Genomic DNA, 23,533 nt, shown 5'->3' with positions numbered 1-23,533 from the left:
GGAAAAACTCTATAGTAAGTAGGATAATGATTCAATTTAAAAAATATAAATTTATTGCCCTGCCTCAGTAGGTGCCCAGTTGAGATCTGGATTACTTGCCATCTAGGAAAGAGGATGAGAGAAAGGGAGGGAAAAAAATTTGGAACACAAGGTTTTGTAAGGATGAATGTTGAAAATTATCCATACTTATGTTTTGAAAATAAAAAGCTTTAATAAAAAAAATCTTTTTAAGCCAACAAAAAAAAAGAAAAGAAAAATATGTTGGTGAATAATCATTTAATCTTCACTGCAAAGAGTTACTTAGCACAGGGTTAGCAATAAGCAAAAGAGAGACAAAATTTCCTTTCAGATAATATCTATTTATTTCCTTTTCATAGATTCTTGTAAAGATGCTAAATAAACAATCAAGTGATTAATCCCAAACAGTAGAAAAAGATTCAGATACTAAAATGTTGAAAAATCCCAACTTGGGACAGAATAAATTGATTTTTGCTAGAGAAATAATTAAACTACAAAAATTAAAAGTAACATCTAAGAATGATAAGGCTTTTTAAAAAATGTTTCCTAATTTTAATCTACCTATTCAACTATTAATTTTAGAAAATCACTTCTCACCAGAGTTCTGACCAGGAAGTCAATTTGTCCCTGGTGCTATATTTTCAATAGGGTGATTTTCCACGAATCAATAAAATGATAAATATGATGAAAGTACTTTCATCAATGATAGATAGCATTTATTTAGCAATTTAAAGGGTAAAACATTTTACAATATTATCTCATTTGAACTTCACAACAACCCTGGGAGGAAAGTAGCTATTATTGGCCCATTTTTATAGATGAAGAAAAAGTCTGTAGCTGAGAGGTTACATGATTATAACCCAAATAACCCAGTGTCTGAAGGAAGATCTGAATTCAGATCTTCCCAACTTCAAGTTCACCTTTCTATGTATTATGCAATCTAAAAAACTAGTAATATTCACAATAAATACAAATAAATTAAGTAAAAATTTAAAAGTTTATTTTTAAATAAAGCCTTAATATCCAAACTACTTTTGACAATAGCTTAATTAACCGTTTTGTTCAGTCTTATGGAATTTAGAGACATTTGGGTTTTTGAAATGTTTGTTCTTCATTGTGGAAGACAACCATGACATCAGGAAGCGCATGCAATGAAATGAATTTAAGTGAGGGAGGGCTGTGCAAGATCATCACCTTCTCCCACAGTACTATCTGGTCCAGTGGCCAGAGATAGATTGAAAGGACTGGAGATGGCCCTGGATGTAGTGGAAGACCTAAGTCTTTTTAAGTCATGATCTTTAACAGGTCTCAGTTTGACTGAGATAACTGATCATTGAGTGACTAATGCTAAATAAGAAAGAAATGAGAAAAAATTGTCCTCTGTTTTTTAATCTCATCAAAAATAATTAAAATAAAAAAGGAATCCTGAATCAATCAGTACCAAAATAAAGACCAAGTGGGCTTAGCTCAGGACCTTTTTGTTTATCAATCAGTGAGAGTTAGAGTGGTTCAGGTCTCCGAAATACACTTATAAAGAATACTGCCATATTTAGCAGCTATTCTAAACCTATTTCAATATGGTCCTACCTATCCACCCACTTTAAAGATTGGGATAACACTGTCAAAAATCTTCTTATTGATACTTTTTCTTAGACATCACTTTCTCCTGGTCCTTTTTCTATCTATTTGACTATTCCTTCTCAATTCCCTTTGATATATTCTCATCCACGTCATGTCTAAAAATCACGAGTATATCATGCATGAATTTAATTATCATCAATATATTTATGATTCTCAAATCTACCTTTCCTGTTCCAATCTCTCATCTCCAATCTAGTACATCCAAGTGCCTTTCAGATGTCTTGAACTAGGTGTCCAGTAGATATCTTAAATTTAATATATTCAATACAAAACTTTTAATCTTGCTCTGTAAATCCTTCCCATCTCCTACCATCCCTATGATTAAAGAGGACAAGATCCTCCCAGATTTAGGCTCACAAACAAAGAGTCATTCTCAGTTCCTCTCCTCCTCCCATATCCATACCAATGGCTGTTGATTTCACCTTTGCAACATCTTTTGAAAATAGCCCCTTCTCTTCTCTGACACTGCCACCATTCTGGTGCCGTTGTCATCACTTCACACCTTGATTACTACACTAGCCTGCTGCTTCATATCTTTTCCTCTTCCAATCCATTTTCCATTCAGCCACTACCGTGATTTTTTTATAAAATGAAAGACTGACCATATCATTTCCATTCTCAATAAACTTCAGTGGTTTCCTATTGCCTCTAGAAACAAATACAAAATAGTCTATTTGGCATTCAAATCCTGTCAAAACCTAGTCCCTCTCTCCTTCAAGTCTTCTTATACCTTACACCCAGGACACAGTCTGACCCAGTTATACTGACCTCCTGGCTGTTTCAGGAGCAAGATACTCTTAGCTCACACCATCCTCTCTGGCTGTCCCCCAGGACTGGAATGCTCTCACTCCTCTACTCCCAGTCTTCCTTTAAATCCCAGCTAAAATTCCACCTCCTGCAGGAAACCTTCAACAATCCCTCTTAATTCCAATGCCTTCACGCTGCTAATTATTTACTATTTATCCTATATATAGCTTGCTCTGTATGTCTCTCCCATTAGACTGTAAACTCCTTAAGGGGAGGGATGGCCTTTGGCCACTTTTTATATCCCCAATCCTTAATAAATGCTTACTAAACTGAACTTAATTGATAGCATGGCCAGGACTACAACCTAGGTTTCCTGTTTCCTAATCCAATGGAGTTCATTATGTTCTACTGCATCTCCGTGGCCTTCCTTCAAATGTATGGATTCTTCCACAGAATTGGAGGGGGAGTGATAACAGAGATACATGGAACCGCAAAAAGTCAAGTTCACAAACTTTTTTGCCCCTTGGAACATTTTAGTAGAACAAAAGACTTTTTAAAGGAGAATAGCCTATAGATGCCTACTTTCTGGAGCAAAAGCAGTTCAAAAATTGATGGGGCAAAGAATCTTGATTTGCCACATGATGACTGAGTGTTCGATTTTCATTATGACTGCTTAAGTGAATTCTTTATACCAGAAGTACAATGTATAAATATGACCATATGACAAATATTAATACTATAAGAGATACACCTTCATTTCTCTCCTCCCTCACACCTATACATTTATTTGAGAATGGTCTTCCCTTCTTCAGAATTCTCATGGCATTTATAGTGTTCTGGTACCAACCATGTTCTATTTTTGTAATAAAATGCAAACTCTGGGCTTCAGACTCCAGAAAGGCAAGAATTGTTATCATTATACTTTGTTACTTCTCCAGCCCAATGTGTGATACATAACTGATTAGGGAATGATTGGTGGACAAATGAGATGAAAATTGGTACAAGAGCAGATTGGTGGCACAGTGGAAAGAGAACCCAATTTTGAATCAGGAAGACTCCTCTTCATCAATTCAAATATAACCTCAGATGCTTACTAGCTCCATGGCCCAGGGAAAGTCATTTAATCCTCTCTGTCTTAGTTTCCTCATCATTTAGTTTCTTAAAAGGAGCTAGAAGAAAATGCCAAACTATTCCAATATCTTTGCCAAAAAAATCCCCAAATGGAATAACAAAGAGTTGGACTCTACTGAAATGAATGACCAAAAATTGGGACAACTGCTGTCCAGTTTTTATATGGGAAAATGTAGCAGAGTATTAACACAATGCACATCAGAAGACACAGGTTCAAGTCCTAACCATGCCACTTGTTTGACTTTATATGTGACCTCGTTAACTTTAAGATGCTGTTATAGTTGAAAGACTACAGACAGATCATTTAGAGAAAATGTCATATTTTAGAAATGAGAAACCTAAGGCCCAGAGAGGTTAAGTAACAAGACAGTTCAAAGGAAACTTTGTTTCAAATTCCTTGCTAAGATCAAAATTTTATCTTTTAAAATCATCCCCTTGATACATACTATCAAAATAAAGATGCTATGAAATGTAAGAGTTTGACAAGTTTATCTCTAAAGTCCTTTTCAGCTGGATCTTATGAATATGTCCTTATGCATATTTTCAATTTCCTCATCTGTAAAAAAAAAAAAGGATTATACTTGTTCTATTTCATATGGGTTCTATATAATGATGCTTATGGAAAGCAGTTTGGAAATTATCACTACATAAATAAAGCATTTATCAATGCATTTTCCTAATTAAGAAGCCAAAACTGAAAAAAAAATATAAAAATTAAGTTTTGAATAATCAAATTATTGAAAGCAGACTTTTCCCACATCACAAACTCTCATTTCTACTTACTAAGCCTTCACTACATGGCACTTTTTAGTTGGTCGCCCTGCCTCGAGTCTTGACCACTCCAATTTATCCTCCTCTTAACAAAAAAAAAAAAAAAATTATCTTCCTAACTACAGGTATTCCTATGCCACTAATCAACTAAATAAACAGTAGTGACTCCCAATTGCTTCTAGAACATAATATAAAATTCTGTCTGGCTTTAAAAGCACCTTACAACCTGGCCCCTTCCTATCTTTCCAATCTTCTTAACAACTAAATACTCTGTAACCTTCCTGATGATCCTCACACAGGAATCTCCATATGGAATGATCTAATTTCACACCTCTACTTAGAATTTCCTAGCTTTAAGACTTAGCTCAAACTTGTTCTTAACAAGAAGATATTCTATCCACCCACTACAAGTGTCTTCTCTCTAGGATTACTTCCAATATATTCTCTACATAGCCTGCATATATTCTCCTGCAGGATAAGAATCTTTTCTGCTTTTCTTAGTACCCTTATGCACCTCACACGTAGTAAGTGCTGGAAAACCACTATCACAACCACAACAATAGCAGCAGCTAATATTTATATACTATCTATTAATATGCCAAGCACTTTACAAATATCTCATTTGATCCTTACAACAACTTTGGGAGGTAAGATAAACAGAAATGAAGTGACTTGCCCAGGGAAATACAGCTAATAGGATTTGAACTTAGATCTTTCTGACTAAAGACCCAATGTTCCCTCTACCACTTAGCTAGCTTATTGACTGACAGACTGACCTACACCACTGCAAGTCTCCTAAATGAACTTCCTCAAGTATACCTACAATACATATCCCACAAAAATCTGCTTATGTTATTTTCCTAAAGTGCATAACTGACCTTAATTACTCCCCTACTTAAATTCTAATTGTTCTCTCTTAGAGATGAAAAAAATATCAAGCCATGCTAGGTGCTAAGAACTGGAGATGCATACAAATACAAAAGTCATGTTCTAATAAAGGAAAAAAAAAAAATTAGAGAAGTGATGGCTAGGAATCCAATTTAATCCAGAACAACAGAGACAACTGATGGGACAAAACTAAGTAGATTAACACACCCCATCAAGAATAAAGACAGAATTAATCTAATAATAGTTCATAGTTCTAGAATGAGAATGGGTCTCCCAAATATTCTGGAAAAACAAGATACCTGGATTTCAAATTTTAAGCTTAATCAGGCCAATCCTTACTTTCCCAAACTTAATAGTTTTTTTTTCCCTTACTCTAAGATCCAAATTGACTTTTTTCCTACTCTAATACAACACATTCCATCTACTACATGGCTTTGCAGTAGCTTCTACCAAACCTAATTCGCTCTCTCCTTAGCTCATTCTCTCTTTGTGAGAATCCTTTTTTTCCATAAAAATTCTTGTGTCATCTTTTAACATGAAACCTTTCCAGTTGTACCCTCTCCATTTCACAAGCTAATAGTATTCTTCCCATCAAAAAATTAACCTTTTATTTATTTTATATGCACATTTTGTCATCTTTCAAAAAGAATGCAAGCTTTTTGAAAACAGACCCAGTTTCATTTCTAGTTTTGTGCTCCCACTTTCTAGCATAGCACCCTACCTCACATAACAGGCACTTAAATAAATGATTCATTGATTGATGAATTAAACTATATAAAATTTAGTAATGTGAGGTTTTACACAGACTATTTGTATTAATTTTTTTCTTTCTTTTTTTTGGCTAAGGCAATTGAGGTTCAGTGACTTGTCCAGGGTCACATAGCTAGGAAGTGTTAAGTGTCTGAGACCAGATTTGAACTCAGGTCCTCCTGACTTCAGGGCTGGTGCTCTATCCACTGTGCCACCTGGCTGCCCCTTTATTCGTATTAATTTTCAACCAAAACTGGTAATTGTTTAGTTGTTTCAGTCCTTTCTAAAACTTTCCATGACTCTTGTTACTATGGCTCTGAAATGCTAGCGCTTCCCTATTTCATAAGGGAGCAGTAATGAGGTTGTAGATAACTAGGTGGAATTGGCAGAGAAAGTCTGAACAACTGTTAAGACTATAATAGTCCTGAGGCAAGCAGGGAAGAACATGGATGGAGACCAGCTAAGCTCAGCATTAGTCCCACCCTGAGGTCTTAGGAAATCCCACCTTACTGTATTCAATCAGTAAGCCAACTTATGATGTCAAACCCAGAGGTTAAATTTCCCCTACAATGATGATGCCATCTTTGCTGAAGCCCTTTTGGGTTAGCCTTCCATGGAGCTCTGACTACTGGTATCTTGCCTCTCCCTTCCTCTCCCATGCCTCATGTGGTCTTTCTCCTTAAATTTAGCTTGTCATTCAATGGTTTACTCCCACTTAATGGAGTATTCCCCTTTCTCCTGGTTAACTATGAATTCCACTAGAGAACTTGTCTTTTCCCTTGTTAACTGTTTAAAAACACCTTTCTTTGCTAACTAAATGTTCTCCCAAATCTATTACTCCTGGTGTTTATTTTACTTATTCCTTTTGTCTATAACCTCTTTTCATAAATAAAGGTACCTTTTGGCAAGGAGAAAGCCCTTGGCTATCTTGCACCTTATGCCTAATATTTTAAAGTAGGAATTGATATCTTGAACCCCAACATCCTTGGTGCCAGACTTCAACCTCAAACAACAAGACAATGAAATCATACAATAACCAGCAAATCAGCAACCACTTTTCTTCAACTTAGGGAAATTTCCACGTCCAGTAGGATTTGTGCCTCAGTTTATACTCTATTTGGGATTTTGACAAAAATTATGGAATAGTTTGCCATTTCTTTCTCCAGCTCATTTGAAAGATGAGGAAGTTGAGGATCACACAGCTAATAAGCACCTGAAGTCAGATTTAAACTCGTGGAGCATTTTCCTGCTTCCAAGCTTAGTGCTCAATCCACTCTGAGGCATGTCCATCAATCAATCATTTTAAATGGTCACTATCTTCCAGGTACAGTACCAAGCAGTGAAGATATAAACAATGGTTAAAATGGAATCTTCCCTAAAAGAGCACACATTCTAAAAGGGGAGATTATATGTATATAATCAGTTACATTCAAGATATGTATAGAGTGATGATAGTCAGCATCCTCTCCTATGTGCCAGGCACTGTGCTTTGCAAATACTATATCATTTGATCCTCACAACAACTCTGGGAAGATTTGTTTTAGATATGTTGAGTTGGAGACGCTTATGATCGTGGTATCAAGCTCAACTAGAAATACATGCTGTTAATCCTATATAAGAATCACTGAGGGCCATGTAATGATTTGGTTTTAAAATTTAATGTTAACCATGTATTGGACTACCTGCCATCTAGGGGAAGGGGTGGGAAGAAGGAGGGGAAAATTTGGAACAGAAGATTTTGCAAGAGTCAATGTTGAAAAAGTTACCCATGCATATGTTTTGTATATAAAAAGCTATAATTAAAAAAAATTGTTTTTACATATAATTGGGAAAAATAAAATACTAAATAAAAATACATTACATAAATAAAAGAAATTTAATGTTAACTATGGTTTTATTGTACTTTATTTTATTAAGTACTTCCCAATTGCATTTTAATCTAATTATCTTTTTGTTACAATTTAAGAGTAATAAGACTATTTTACAGAACAATTATGAAACTCAAATGAAATAATATGCACAAGACTTTGTAAAACTATTAAAAAGTACTAACCAATCAGCACTTATTAAATGCTCACAAAAACCATGCTAAGAATTTTGAAGTTCGGGCTACACTGAGGAAATTGTAGACTGCATGTCTGACAACTCTGGGATATCCAATTCAAAATGTGCAAAAGGCAATTGTTAACATAGATTTATAGGATGAGAGAAAGACTAGGGTTAGATATACCCATCACAGAATTGTCTACAAAAAGATGATAATGATGTATGAGAATTGATAAAATTATTAAATAAGAGAATAAAGAGGGAAAATGAGACTAAGAAATAGATTATCAGACAAGTAGGAGTAAAAACAAGAGAGAACAGTGTTGAGCAAATCTAAAGAGAATAGCCATGAGGAGACAGATGGTGATCAACAGTGTCAAAGGCAGAAGAAAAGGATGACAATTGAGAAAAGGCCACTAGATCTCGCAATTGAGAGATAATTAGTAATTTTGGAGAGAGCAGCTTTAATTGAATGTTGAGGGCTGAAATCAAATTACTTCCATATATAACTTGTATGTTTACTTAAAACAATTTTAATATCTCTTACTTATTTTCTTAGCTTCCTCTGGGGTAGTACTACAAGATCTTATATGCAAAAAGTATTTAATATTTATTAAATAATGATTAAGTTAAGCAAATCAAGGTAGAAGTTTAGTTAGACTTATGGTGAAACTTTGTTATGACATAGCTCTTTTACATGGATTTAGCTAAACCAAAAGGATGAAGCTAAAACTTCATCCTTAAAATCTAATGCCTATCTAGAGTAGAAATTTTACATACCCTATTAGTTGAGGGACTAATTTGATCCCAGAAAGTTCTGCCCACAAATATCAGTATTAGATAAAAAAGATTCCATTATAATATGATCTTTTAACTATTATACATATTGAAAAAAACTATCCTTAATTCCTAAAATCTCACAGTTTTTACAACAGAGAACTACCAGAAATTTAAATTAAAGGTAGGTGAATTAAATAAAAGCAGAAAAGCATTGACCTACATTTGGTGAAGTGAAAAGAAATGAGATGCTAAGGCTGAGAATACTCAGATAAAGAAAAGAATAATCATACAATGGGAAAATGTTTAAGGCAGGAGAAAAAGAAAGATGTAGAAATACAGATGTAATGACACTCCTAGACTATGATGAACCAGAGGTACCAAGTTCATAAGCATAAAACTCTGAATATTTCTTAATCAAATGCAATTCCATCAGACGGACACTGTGCTTTCATTCCAGATATCTTTGCATTCATATTCCTTACCAATCGTATTTTTTTTGCCTGATCTTGAAGCTAGAATCAAGAAACAAAGCAAATCATTTCTTATGATGAAAGCAGTAGGGAAGAGTTACGTAGCACTAAAGATGCTTGCAAGTTAAAACATGATGAAAACAACAGGTAGCATATAGTTGATATGAAAAAATTTATAAGCAACTCAATATTCTAAATATTCTAAACAATACTCTTAAAGAAAGAAAATTTAAAACTTCATACTCTAAACTGTCAACAAGAGATGGACTGTAACAATCAATTTCTTTCAAATGTTCACCCTCATGACTGACATTCCATCAGCCAAGGGGAAAAACATGCCTATCTGTCAGAATGTCAAGAGACTAACTGAACATAACCCACAATTCCTTCAACATCATTCCCAGGAGCTCAATTAGCACAGGAGGGAATTAGGCAAGCAAAACTGACGTGCTACCTTTGGGACAATGCAGAATGTCTAATTCAAAATTCCTTAGTCACTAAAAAAAGAGCATTTATTTGTAATAGTAACTTTCACACAGATGTAAAATATCTAAAGATTCTAGGCAATTTCACAGGACCAAGATATCACTATAATATATCTTATACAATTTAGAAGAAATTTCTAGATTAAAAAAAAAAACTTAAATCTCTAGACAAGTCTTATAGTAAAATAAATTAACAACCTTTTAAAAATTAATCATATTATGTCTTAAAAGGACAAAATATTGAATTGCACTTAAAAAATATGTTCATAATATTAAACTTAATTGAACACAATATTGAACTTTTTCTTTTACCAGAGGAGCCCAGTAGGTGTAGAGATAGCCTATTTTCAGTGCTGGTACAAACTGTGAACAGGATACTACCAGAAAATAGAGATTCAAGAAAAACTTGAATTGTTCATATAAAACCTAAAAAAGAAAAGAGAAAATAAATTGAAGGCTCAGAGAAAAACCTTATGATTTCACTATATTTTTTGAAAATCAATATATAAAATTCAGAGCTCTTTTAAAGTATGTATATAGACCATTACTCAACCACAGTTTATTAATTCTATCACTGGCTTTCTAGAATCATAATACCTAAAAAAGAAAAATCAGATAATTTACAATAAATAAAAAATAATAAGTTAAAATGTTATAATTAATTTTTTTTTAAACTTAACTACTTAAAACAAATTTACATTCTCTTTATGGAAAATTTTCTTCCTCTCAATTTTAACAAAATTCTACTATAAATACATTCCACAGAAGCTGAAAGATCTCAATCAACATATATTTGACACTAAAAAACTTCTTTGTGGAAGGAATAATATTTAGCATACATTTTTCATTTTATTAAATTTAAGGTTTAATTTAAGGATTATCTGGCCTTCCCAGTCAATATAACATGATAACATAATACACTTCCAATTTTAAAAATTCCTGGGTCTTCTTAGTTTCTAAGTAAAAAAAAATCCAAGTTTTCATGATGACTATGGTTTGTCAGTTTGTTTAATAAGGCATATGTGTTTAAATGCATTTGTTCCTTTTATTCCAAAGAATTAAAATTATTTCCAATAACACTATAAATGCCACAAAATTTATAGTAAGGGTAAATCTATTTAATAAATGAAAAACTAATATAAATATCATATAGTAGAGTTCCAGGTCTGTAATTTCATTGGTTTCGGGTATTCCCAATAAATAATCCTCTCCTAATGCTATATCAGCATTTCCACCAAGATTTGGGAGTCTTAAGAAGTTATGTGGAGTAGAGATGTCAAACACACAATCTACAGACTCCCAAGTGAGAGAAGAACCAGATTAAAATATAATGAAGTAATACTGAACAAAATAAGTAAAAAATACAATAAAACATGGACAATATTAATTTTTAATTAAATTTAATGTCCATATGTAGCCAATAGAGATCTATGAATTAATGGTCTCCATTTCTATTTGAATTTGACAATAATGGTATATAGCACAGAAAAAAGTTAGTAACCTGCTCAACATCATACACACTGTGTAATAAAGGTGTGAACCAATAATAAAGAAATGTCAAGAACTAGTCATAAATGCATAGATTATTTAATTTTTAAGAGAATAACACTTTTAAAATTACAAGATTGATTCAGCAGCATTTATTACGTTATCCAAAAATAGTTTTCTCTGGGACAAACATTGATTTTCTTTTATAATCAACTATATCATTACATCTAATCATGTACACCTTACTGGACAAAAATCTAAATGACTTGTATTTTTCTTTAGTTACTGCAGAGGCAAATAATATATAGATATAGATATAGATAGATAGATAGATGGATGTAGATATAGGTATGTAATCTATTTTCAACAGAAAATTACACTATTAATTGTACTGTAACAAAAATATTAATTTTCAGTGAAGATGTCAAATGAGCTTATGAAGTACAAATTTAATATAAAAGAGAGATTTAGGGATTGTTAAAATATTTTAAAATCTAGACTATGGCTAAGGGTTAGTGTATTAAATTCTACTGAAATCACAGTAAATAAAATGTATAAGAACAGAATTTTAAAAATAAATAATTTGATTTCACCTAATCACAAAACAGCAGATCAACTTGCAAAACAAGACTTACACAGAACTGCTTTATAGTCTTTATATGAAAAGTAACATTAGGCAAGTTAAGCAATAGTTAAATAGAAATATTTGTCAACCCAGCCTAATAACATTGTTTTATATATGTTATTTACATCATTATATATTTGTTTGTTTGACAAAGACAGCTTTGCTACATTGACTGTTTATATTCACAATAAATCATATTCAATTTAGGTCTAAAATGTTTTAAATTATTTCACAAATTAATCTGAGCAGGATTTTCTTTCTCCCCAAACCCCACTGATTTCTTCAAAATTCCATTCAACATAAATTATATTTATTAGCAATTCAAAAACTGTCATTATTTTTAAAAATGGAATAGAATTCTTAGTATGTAATTACCAAACATTTTTAAAATTCTACAATTTATATGGAAAAGGCTAATTTGAAAGAAAATATACTAAGAAAAAAAGATGAAACATTCACATGATATTAGCCTTTACAAACAGATCAACAGGTATTTGCAAAATATGGCTGATTTTAGGAAGTTATATGAATTTAATTTGATCAGTGTTAAGCTACCCTGCAGATTTTTAACCACAGTAATCAATGCTTTACTGTATACTTAATGAACTTTGTGACCTTTAGGAAAATGTACAATGCTTAACCAATCTGTTTGTATTTAATAATTTAAACCTAGGGAGAAAACAGTAGCTTCGTTCAATAAAGATGAGAATATTTATCTGCCTGAAAGACAGTTGACATTTTATTGCCTTGACAAAAGATCAGTCTTTTAATTATGGAGCCATTAGTTTTTGTGTGTTTTAATAAAGAACCATATTAGATATCAAGCTTTTGCCAACTATTGGATGGATGGGGAGAAAAAAATCAATACCCAATATAAAGTAGTGTGATTATTTAAATTAAAATGTAAAGGACAAAGCAGCTCTAAATTGAAGTGGAGAAGAGATTTTAAAGCTAAATAGCACAAATCTGCCAGTAAACAAGATGTTAAAAAAAAAAAAAAACTTGAAATATATCTATATGCTTATACGAATCATTGTTATAATATTCCTTTTAAAATTTACTTCTGAAACAGGACCCAAAAATTAAAAAATAATAAAGCAATTCTACACATGTAAATGTGGCTTTGTAAATAATGCAGAGTAGAGACTAAGAATACATGGGCTTTTAAAAAATGGTATTTATTATCCTTTAAATATCTTAATTATTTTGAAAGGTAATCTGATAAGCTTATTAAATTTAATGTGTTATATTAAAATCAGTATTCTTAAGTCTGAACTTCAAATGGAAAATCCATTAACATCTAGACAGGTCATTTCATTTTAAATTCCTTTCTATTAATATGTACCTATTCCAAACATACTTTGAAAAGAAATCAATTCCTTATAAAAAACAATTTTAATTGTACATTTCCTTCTCATTTTTAAATCTAATATCAAGAGAAAAAAGATATTTTCTGCAGTCTTTAGTGAAAAGCAAACTAAGATCTTAGCTTTAATAAGCCCACCTTTAAGAAAACATTAGTAGTCTTACCCCAGGTATAAAGGTAAATATATTGTATTTTTGATTTTTTATAGAATTTCTGGGATATTTTTCTTCACACTTTTCAGGACATCCAAGCCAGACAGTACGAGCTTTCAGTTCCTTCTTTCTTCGGCAAACATTTATGAGCCAGTCACAACAACTGAATGGGACAAAGATTATTATTTTGTATTTGTCCAAAAAATTTCAACATATTATATTTGAAGTCATTTTTGTTTCAAAATTTAGCAAAGATACTTACAGCTTATCTAATTATAAGTATTTTAATTTTAAAAAAAGACAAGATTTATTGTGCAAATTTCTACTTGCAATCAAAATTCTAGAACATATTTACATTTTTAGAAGTCTGTAATGGCTTCTGGAACCTCAGGGAAATGAGCTTTCCTGCTAGGCTCTCTTATTGACAAAATTCAACCATTAATACACTGAAACATTAGATGTTTTATGTATTGGGGAAGAATAACTATAGATTATTGGGAAGTCTTAATACACCACTCAGTGATAAAGCCTTTACAGATTCCAATTAATCTAGCATATTCTTCCATCTGTGCTCTAAGGTAATCACTTTTTTCTATTTCTTGGAAAATGATTTTTGGGGGAACATTAGGTGATATACCATTACTATTCAGGGCCCAAATTACCTGAAAGGGTAGTGTTATTTAATCTGGAATCCTGTTGATAAAAAGAAGTAGAACAGAAAATACTGCTGGAGAGCTAACTAATTCTCTTCCATGCAAGAAATAACTTAATTCAACATGATAACAAATTTCATTCAACTTCAGGTTTAATTAAGCCAGCAAGTGACTAATATATCAGGATTTTCAGAAAAACAAGACCCTTTTATTAACTTGAACATTATGTTAAAGTATAAAGTATACCCACAATGAAGATGTTTTAAAATATCTTAGAAGACAGCAGAAAAAATGTTTTAGTTCATTGCCTTTACAAGCAAAATAAGATAAAGATTTAAAATTACATTAGAAATGAAAGTGAGTTATGCATAATTATCTATAGAATTCCATTTATTTGTCATATGTTTCTCAAAGGAAGTCAATAAATTTCTCTTAGAAATATTCAGGAATTTAAACAACTATCTAAAGCATTATTTTTAACCTTAATTAACCCACAATTCTAATAATTTCATGGAATATCTTTTTCATGGAAACTTCAAAAACAGATAATTTTATTTTAATGATGTTGATATTTGAATTACCACAATTCCAAACTATGTTTCTACTGAGACATCTCTCTTATAAGAATTTTTCCATTCCTAAACTATATTTTAATCTGTGCCCTGTATTTTTATATACTATATAAATACGGATTTGACCTCACAAAAAAGACTTAGAAATTTCCTTTCCAAATTATTTTGCACTTATAAGCAAAAAAAAAAAAGCACCAAACAAAACAAACAAAACAAAAAAACACACCCTCATTACTTTATCTCTCATTTTTAAGATACTCTTAATTATTCCAAAGAATAAAGATTTATTACTTACTATTCAAAATCTAATACAGGTGTGCTAAAAAATTATTTCAAAACAATTCAAAAAAATTTTTGACCAGTAAGGGCCCCATTGGAAGAAGTACACACTTATAATTTTGCAAGGTGCTATTGCACTTTAATATGCAAATTCTTGCCCATTTTTTAAATTTTATAGATATACACAAACACATAACATAATGTTTCATACAATATGAAGGTTCCTAAAATAAAAATTAGTATTGTTACATTAAATTCAGAGTAGACTAATTAAGAGTAAGATTACTTCCCAAGTATTTTATATATTTTTATGGAGTTGTTTGTACCTTTTTCTGAAACCCAACTTTCATACCAATTCCATGAGATTTTGTAACAACTGAAGGTGCCACCAAAATATCACTTTTGAATATAACACCACAAATAAGTGCCTGGCAACCAAGCAAGGTAAATACTCAATCCAAAAAAAAATATATATATATATATATATATATTGCATTTATTTTATCTACTCTTTTTAGACTGTAAGTTCTTTGAGAATACAGGGGCTTGTTTCATTCTTTATATCATCAGTCCTAAGCACGTTGCTTAGCACGTAATAGGTGTTTAAAAATATTGGTTGATTAAAAGATCTTCCTAATAAAATTATAAAGGAGAAGAATCAGTTAAAATTGCACTAATTTTCAAAATGGGGAACTATTTATGAATAAACAAATGTTTAGGCTAAAATCTATGTTTCTTACCAATTGGCCGACTTTAAAATAATTTGGTTGTAATTGGTTTTATGGCTCTCATTTCTTTGACATTTTTCTTGCATGTCATTTGTTTTAAATTCTAATCATTCTAGTACTCAAGTTTCTCCAAATGACTCTCAGGTTTTGTATATACATTTCAAATATAATAAAATTCCCTTGTAATGGCTAATTTTCACAAAGATTCAGATAAACCACTAGATGATATGCAAGCTAACAACGATAGCAAAATAAAAGTTATCCTGTCTTTTAAGGGCAAGATTACAATAGTGCTATAGTACTGATCTTATTTTTTCAAAAACCATGATCCACTGGATCCATGCTTCACCCTACTATCTCCTTGCCAGCTTTCTAAACTGTTACACCTACAAATAAGATCTCTACAGGCTATGGAGTTACAAAGTCACTACTCAATTTTGGAATCTGTGCCATGGGCTCAGCCTTATGTTAATGATCTGATAAAAATCAATAATTCATGCATCAAGAAAACTTCACCTCATAATCTTCTTGCCATCTGCCCATCTCCTATACAGCATCATTCAAATGCTATGTTTATAGCCTCCATTCAGATCAGATAGTACTCTAAAGAATTAACTGAATATTTTAACTCTGAGATGAGAGAATTCATCTAGGTCACTTTAGATAATATTTCCCAAGAAACAAGTTTTAAGATAATATGGAATAAGAGGCCACAGACTATAACCTTATTCAGATTAGTCCACTTACAAATGTATGAACCTAAAGCATTCGATATCATGCTTATACATAAATAACAGTATGCTTTAAATTCTACACAATTCAATCTCTCAAAAATATTTTAGCATGAAATGAATAAGATATCACCCAAACACTTTTAACATTACTTAATCTAGGCTGAAGAATAATGCAGTTGACACATCAAAAACCAATCAATTTTACTAAAAATTTGATATGTTCAAAACTATTCATACCCTTGCTTTCATATTTCCATTTAGTATACTCTTTCCCCCACAACCCAAATGCAAAAATACCATCTTTAAATATATTCTTCCAAAATCAGAGATATTCTTCCAGAATAGCTAAATAGTTGTAAACAGTCCTCTCAAGTTCTTCTAAAAGTAGGAATATATTTTTTCTATGTCCTAAGTGGATGCATCTCTTCATTCAAACTTTAGAGGGAAGACGGTGAAAGGACAAATATTAATAATCATCAGTGAAGTACTGAAAAAGTAAACTAGTCAACAAAATGCGGAGCATTAAGAGAAGTAGGATATCAGTATAGTACAAAGTTTGTGTTATTACTTTACTATTGAATTCTACCGTTTAATCATAGAAAACTTTAAATCCTAACTACAGAACACAAAATTTCATATATGGCAAGGACATTAGAAATCATCTAATTTAACTATTTATAAATGAGGAAATCAGGACAACAGAGGTTAAATGAAATTGCTTGCTAGTATAATGAAGAAATCTAGATTAGAACCCACGTCTCCTCTAACTCCTGATACAATGTACTTTTACTTGTTTTCGAAGTTCAATAATCCTTATGCTACTAACTTCAACATGAAAGGTTATTTTCAAAGTATATTTATTATGTGAATATTACAAATGCAATACAAGTTTTCTATCACTTATTTTATTTTTTATAAAATGTTTCAAACGCATTAAAAAAAAACCCTTCTGGAGAATATTTCAGACATGCCATTCTGTTCCACAAAATTTTAAAGCTTAGCTTTCAAGTGAAGTAGATAATAGGCATTCCTGAATTTTTAAAAGAATATGAAGCTTAAGTAATACTGATTTTAAGGGTATTTAAGTGATTAATGAGTTCTAGCTCATGCCATTGTTTTTATAATTCCTACCCTTCAGATGAAAGCTAAGATTCCTAATTTTACAAGGCATAAAAGTTCCCTTACTGTGCTAATGTTCACAAAATGGACAAAATGCAAGGATTCTCTTAAGATGTACTATATGACATTTATTAAATCACATGCTATTTTATGGAATGTTTAAATATATCTTAACATCTGAAGAATTTAATGATCTTGGAGCTTCACAAGAACTCACATAGGAGTTTTTACAAAATGAGAAAATACCATCACAAAAAAGAGAACAGATTAAAAATGAGGGGTATCAGTAAGAACACTGCAAAATTTAGTAGTGACTTTGTACCTCCATACCCTGTAAAGATCCCTGTTTGGAGGATGTAACAGGCTAGGAAGATGGCAAGGAGATAATAGAGTGAATATTTATGCCATGATTTCCTCCTTCGGGAGGAAAATTTAATAACTTGATAATATCATGAGGCCAAAACAATGTTCACATAACAAATGAGAATAAGAAGAACTAATAAAATACAAAGCAGGGATGGAAAATTTCATATTTGGCAGAGAAGAGAAGAAAAGAGAAAAGAATGGCATGTTCAGTATAACAATCTAAATAAGATTTTTACAATATTCTAGATACTTCATTGTAAATAAATCATTTACAAGTTTTCTTGCCTCTAAAATTTAAATTATGCCCCAAACAACAATATTACTCTTGTTCTTGATATATAATAAATCGTTAATTCAAAATAGAATCATCCAAAGAGAAAACTAAACTAAAAAATGGATAGCAAAAGGTCATTAATTATTTACTAAATTTTAATTGGCCTAAACTACATTCCCCTAAAAACTGAAATAAGTTTCTCCAAATCCCAACATACTGTAATTATTGCATTCAAGTGTAGCTTGGTAACTAAAGCAAAAGCAACACAGTAGTCATGTCACTCTTAGAAGATCAGCATTTTCCCATGCTTCTGCATAACAAATGTGCAGATTAATTGAAAGTATACAGGCTATTTTGGAGCCCAGATTAATCCAAGCATTTGATATCCCCTTCACTTCATATGGAAATGCCATTCAATTGCACCATTTTCATAGGGACAAAGTGTTTTTTGATAACAAGTGGAATGTAAATCTCATGAGAAAGAAATCAATCTAGGCCAAAGAACTCCAAAGTATTGATCTATGTGCATTACAATTTCATAAGCTTAAAGGAAAATTTAAAGTTAAAGAAAAATGATCACAGGAAAGCATGAGGACCTAAAAATTCTATATTGTATTGAAATATGAAAATAAAAATAAGCAATAGTTTTTTGCAAATTAACATTTTATTGATTCATTATAGTTTAAATAATAAAATGTTCTCTTACTACAAAACCTACAATGAACAGAAAAGTAAACATATGCTGAAATGGGCATTACAATTCTTTAAAATTAAATAAGCCTGAATTGCAAATAATTTCAATATCTCTCCTAAAATTTATCCTCCTATTAAAAATATTTTTTCCTGAAAAGTAGTATTTTTCTATTTACTATTCTCTTGATTGTCTACTATGAAAGAAATAACTAGTGATCCTGTTATGGACAATCTAGTATATATGCCTACAAAGTATGTTAAGTACTCAAAATTTAAATCACACACAAAAAAGTATAGGTTATTTTGTTAAATATATATTTTGGCCCTAGAAATATAGAGTTAGGTACTTTTTTACTTCTCATACTTCTTGGATTATGCTAATGCTGCTGGATTTTCCCACATGGAAACCTACAGATAATTTATATCCTTTAATAAATTTATATTATCTATTTATTTATAAGTGGGAAAACATTTTCTTGGAAACAGCTATGTTCTAAAAAAAAAATCCATCCTAAATATATCAGAAGTTTGAATATACTTGCCATTGCAAATTTCTAAATTGGCTAATTGTACACAGTTTCTTAAGATACATCTTTGTCAAAGGGTATGGCTGAATATTCAATCTAATAAAAAAAACCTAAAACATACCTTTTTTTAGCTTTTTATTTTCAAAATATAGTTTTCAATATCCATCCTTGCAAAATCTTATGTTCCAAATTTTTTTCTCCCTCCCTTCCCTCCATCTCCTCAGACAAGTAATTTAATACATGTGCAATCCTTCTATAAATATTTTCATGAAATAAATCATGCTGCACAAGAAAAATTGGATCAAATGAGAAAGAACAAAAAAGCAAGCAAACAACAAAAAAGGTGAAAATACTATATTCTAATCCACATTCAGTCCCCACAATCTTTCTGGATGCAGACTGCACTCTCCATCTCAAGTCTGTTGCAACTGGCCTGAATCACTCATTGTAAAACATATCATTTAAAAAAACTGGCCACGGGGAGCTAGATGACACAGTGGATAGATAGCACTGGCTTGAATTCAGTAGGACCCCGAGTTCAAATCCACTGCTAATCATCAGTGGCACTTCTATTCTACTCTAATACAATAACTCAAAACACAAACAACTATCTTTTTATGTCTGTATCATCAAATACTACTTTACTTAATAGAGTTAGCACCTGACCCTGGTTCTCATCATCCTGTTTCCTTATAATCTTCCACAAAAGATCAGAATTCTCAATTCCACTTCTTCAGTTTCAATGCTTTTCACTCACCCTCTAATTTATGTACCTAGAAACTTACCCAATCTCTCTGTCTCCAAGATCTCAAATCCCTAAACTCTTTACCTTTCACTTACTAACAGAACTAAGCAATCTGCTCTCTGCCTTAATTATGACTTGGGTCCTGCATCTCCAAGCTATTTTTCCTTAGTATGAAAACACACACAAAATTAGCTATTTAAATGATGTTCAAAATACTATTCTAGACTACCTCACTTTTCAAGTATTATAATACCAACGAATGGATAACTTGCATTGTCAACTTTAATGATGATATTTAAATAGGGCTCTAAGATTTGTAAAGCTCCTTATACACACACACACACACACACACACACACACACACACACACACTTGTGTTTTAGAAATATCATTTTTGCAACTGTGTGAAAGTAGGAGAGAAGAGGAAATATGTGCGGTGGAGAAGCAAAATAGTCCATTACTACCATGCTAGAGATAATTTTTGAGGATGAAGGAGCAGTGCCAAATTTTTCTCCAGAAGGGTTAGATCAATACATAGCCCACCTTGACAAATACCTTAATGTGCTTATCTTCCCATAGACCCACTCAAATTTTTTCATTTTCCTTTTTTATCACAATTTGTCAATCTGATGAATTACGACATAGAACTTCAGAGTTCTTTTAATGTATATATTATTACTAGTGACTTAGAGCTTTTTTAATATAGCTGTTGATAACTTATATGTCTTTTTGTTTGTTTTGAGGATTCCTATTCCTGGATATAAGACTTGTATCTGAGAAATTTGCTGCAGAAATTTTTCTCTGTTACCTATGATGAGGTCCAGATAGCAATTCCTAGTTTAAAATACAAGGAACAAGGCATATGTGAAGAATTCACAATGCTATGCTCTTTGACAAAAAATTGTTTTATTTAGAAGAGGTTATAGACAAAATGAAGAGGTAAAAGATATACTAGGAGTAGTAAATATGAAATAGATTCAGAAGAACATAGTTAGCAAGGAAAGGGGTTTTAAAAATTAACAAGGAAAAAGACAAATTCCCTAATGAAATTTACAATTAAACCGGAGAAAGAGAATAAGCCATAAGGTAGAACTATACCACTAACTGGCAAGCTAAATTCAGATTTCAGTGTCCTATAAGAGTTAATTAGCTATAGCTAACAAGTAGAAAAGAAATCAGGAGACAAAATGAGAGGAGTGACAACCCCAAAAGGGATTCAGTAAAGATGCCATAGGCAGACTTATAAGGCAAATTTACCCTGAGGGAGAGGTTTAATATCAAAACTCAGCATTCTGATTGGATATAGTAGGGCATAGGGGAAGAGAAGAATTTCCAAAGATCTCCATAAGGATGGGCCTGTAAGACTGATATGCTTACTTCAGGGAGTATTATGATTTTATCTTCAGGTTTCGGGGCTAACACCTATCTAGATACACTCCATCTCACATGTCTCTTTTAATCTTAACTGCTTTTGTTTTGTTTGTACAAAAATGTCATGATTTTATGTAATCAAAATTGTCTATTTTATTTCTGTAATCATCTCTATTCCTTCTCTGATCATGAAGACTTTTCTTATCCAAACATTCAAAAGGTAATTTTTTTCCTTGCTGCTTTAATTTGTGCATAAAGTCTGACTCAACTATTCTGTAGAACAATGTAGAAGTATGTCCAAAGGGCTTTACAAAACTATATACCCTTTGACCCAGCAATACCATTAGTAGTCTGCATCTCAGAAATTAAAAAAAAAAAAAAAAAAAAAAAGGAAAAGAAAAAGAAAAAGAAAAAAGACCTCTAAGTACAAAACTATTTATGGCAGCTTTTTTTGTAGTGGCAAAGAATCTGAAATTGAAGAGATAATATGTGGTATGTGATTGTGATGCTCTAAGAAATAAAGAGTGGAATGGGGAAAAGGAGAAAATGAAAAAGGCGTATTTTCAGAAAAATCTAAGATTTATTGAAGTGATACAAAATAAGTGAGCAGAATGAAAGCACTGCATATAGTAAGGACAATATTATAATGATCAGCTATAAAAGACTTAGCTATTCTATTCAATACTACAATGATTCCAAAAAACTCATAATGAAAAATATCTATTCCCAGAAACTGAATGGACAAACTTTAAGTTCAGATTAGAGTAGGTTTTTTTTTTTCTTTCCTTATGGTTCTTGCTTTTTTTGTAATATTGTTAATGTGAAAATGTTTTGCATAATTTCATATCTATAAGTCATCAAATTTCTTGTCTTCTCAATGATTGAGGAGATAGAGAAGAAAATCTGAAACTGAAAAAAAAATTTTTTTAATTTGAAAAGAAAAAGATTCACATATATATATATATATATATATATATATATATATATATATATATATATATGTATGTCACGTATCAAGTTAAAGCTTATCTTGGTATATAGTTATTCGTTTATCTCTTATTTAAGTTGTGCTGCTTTCTAATTTCCCCAGGAATTTTTGTCTGAGTTTTGCCTGAGTTTCTGAATAATATTTCAAAAGCTGGGATCTTGAAGGTTCATTTGTTCCCAGATCTTCTGTAATTGTTACAATGATTCATTTTTATACTTTTGAAGCCTATACTACATAAATGCTTTTGATAATTACTGCTCTGTATCTACTGTTTGTTCTCCAGATAAATTTTATTATCTTATCTAGTTCTATAATTTTTTAATAGTTTGAAATGGCACTGAATCATGGACATAGAGTAACCAAGAACAATTAATATCACAAAGTTTTGTGGTAATTCCTGTAATTCGCATATAATTCCCAAGTGTCTTGGTAGGTAGACTCCCCATATATTTTATATAATTCTCAAAAACCTCAATTGTTTGTGCCTAAGGTCTCTATGCTTGCACAGTAGAATTTTTGGAAACCAATTGTAAAACTTTCCACTTATCATATAAAATCTTCAACTTAATAATTTTGGTATATTATTCTAACATATCAAGATCTTACTAGATCAATTCTAACATCCAACACATTAAGCTCTTACAGCTTCATTTCATTTACAAATTTGCTAAGTATTACAGGAACAACCTGCTAGTGGCTGCTGGGTATTACAGGAGCCATCTGCTAGTGGCTGCTGGGGAATCTAATTCTGACCATCAGAATAGATCCTTTTATGTGAGAGGATATTAACCATACAAGGAGGCTGAGAGGCAGTTGTGTTCCTTGACCTCTTTCCTCTTTCCTCTTCCCTCCGATTTATTTCATTCCCAATTCACAAGCAACATTTGTTTCAGAAAAGGCTGATTTGCAATTCCTTCAAGTGTGTTATGATTCACAGCTGTGGGGGCTTTCAGAGAACTAGCCCACCCCTTAATAGTACAGCCCCCTTTGCAGGTTTCTGGGTTTCATACTTAAGCATGATCCTTAACAGATAAGCACGACTTCAATCAATTCAAATAGTTCACTAAAAAAATAGTAACAATAATAATAAACCAAACAGAATCAAGTACAGATTCCTAGAATACTC

General features: G+C 31.6%; 1 protein-coding gene across 2 annotated transcripts in view; it reads right to left on the bottom strand.

Moving 5' to 3' along the window:
- ATP9B (ATPase phospholipid transporting 9B (putative)) overlaps positions 1-23,533 on the bottom strand; it is a 431,234-nt gene that overhangs the window by 355,924 nt on the left and 51,777 nt on the right. For both annotated transcript variants that reach the window (XM_051970555.1, XM_051970554.1), the window contains exons 3-4: positions 13,371-13,521; positions 10,040-10,153 (exon numbers count right to left, since the gene is read on the bottom strand). In XM_051970555.1, the coding sequence (XP_051826515.1) occupies positions 10,040-10,153; positions 13,371-13,521 (265 nt within the window). The remainder of the gene's footprint in view (positions 1-10,039; positions 10,154-13,370; positions 13,522-23,533) is intronic.

Source organism: Antechinus flavipes, chromosome 1 (assembly GCF_016432865.1).
Source record: "Antechinus flavipes isolate AdamAnt ecotype Samford, QLD, Australia chromosome 1, AdamAnt_v2, whole genome shotgun sequence".
Lineage (NCBI taxonomy): Eukaryota > Metazoa > Chordata > Mammalia > Dasyuromorphia > Dasyuridae > Antechinus > Antechinus flavipes.
This window is presented reverse-complemented; position numbering and strand designations above follow the sequence as displayed.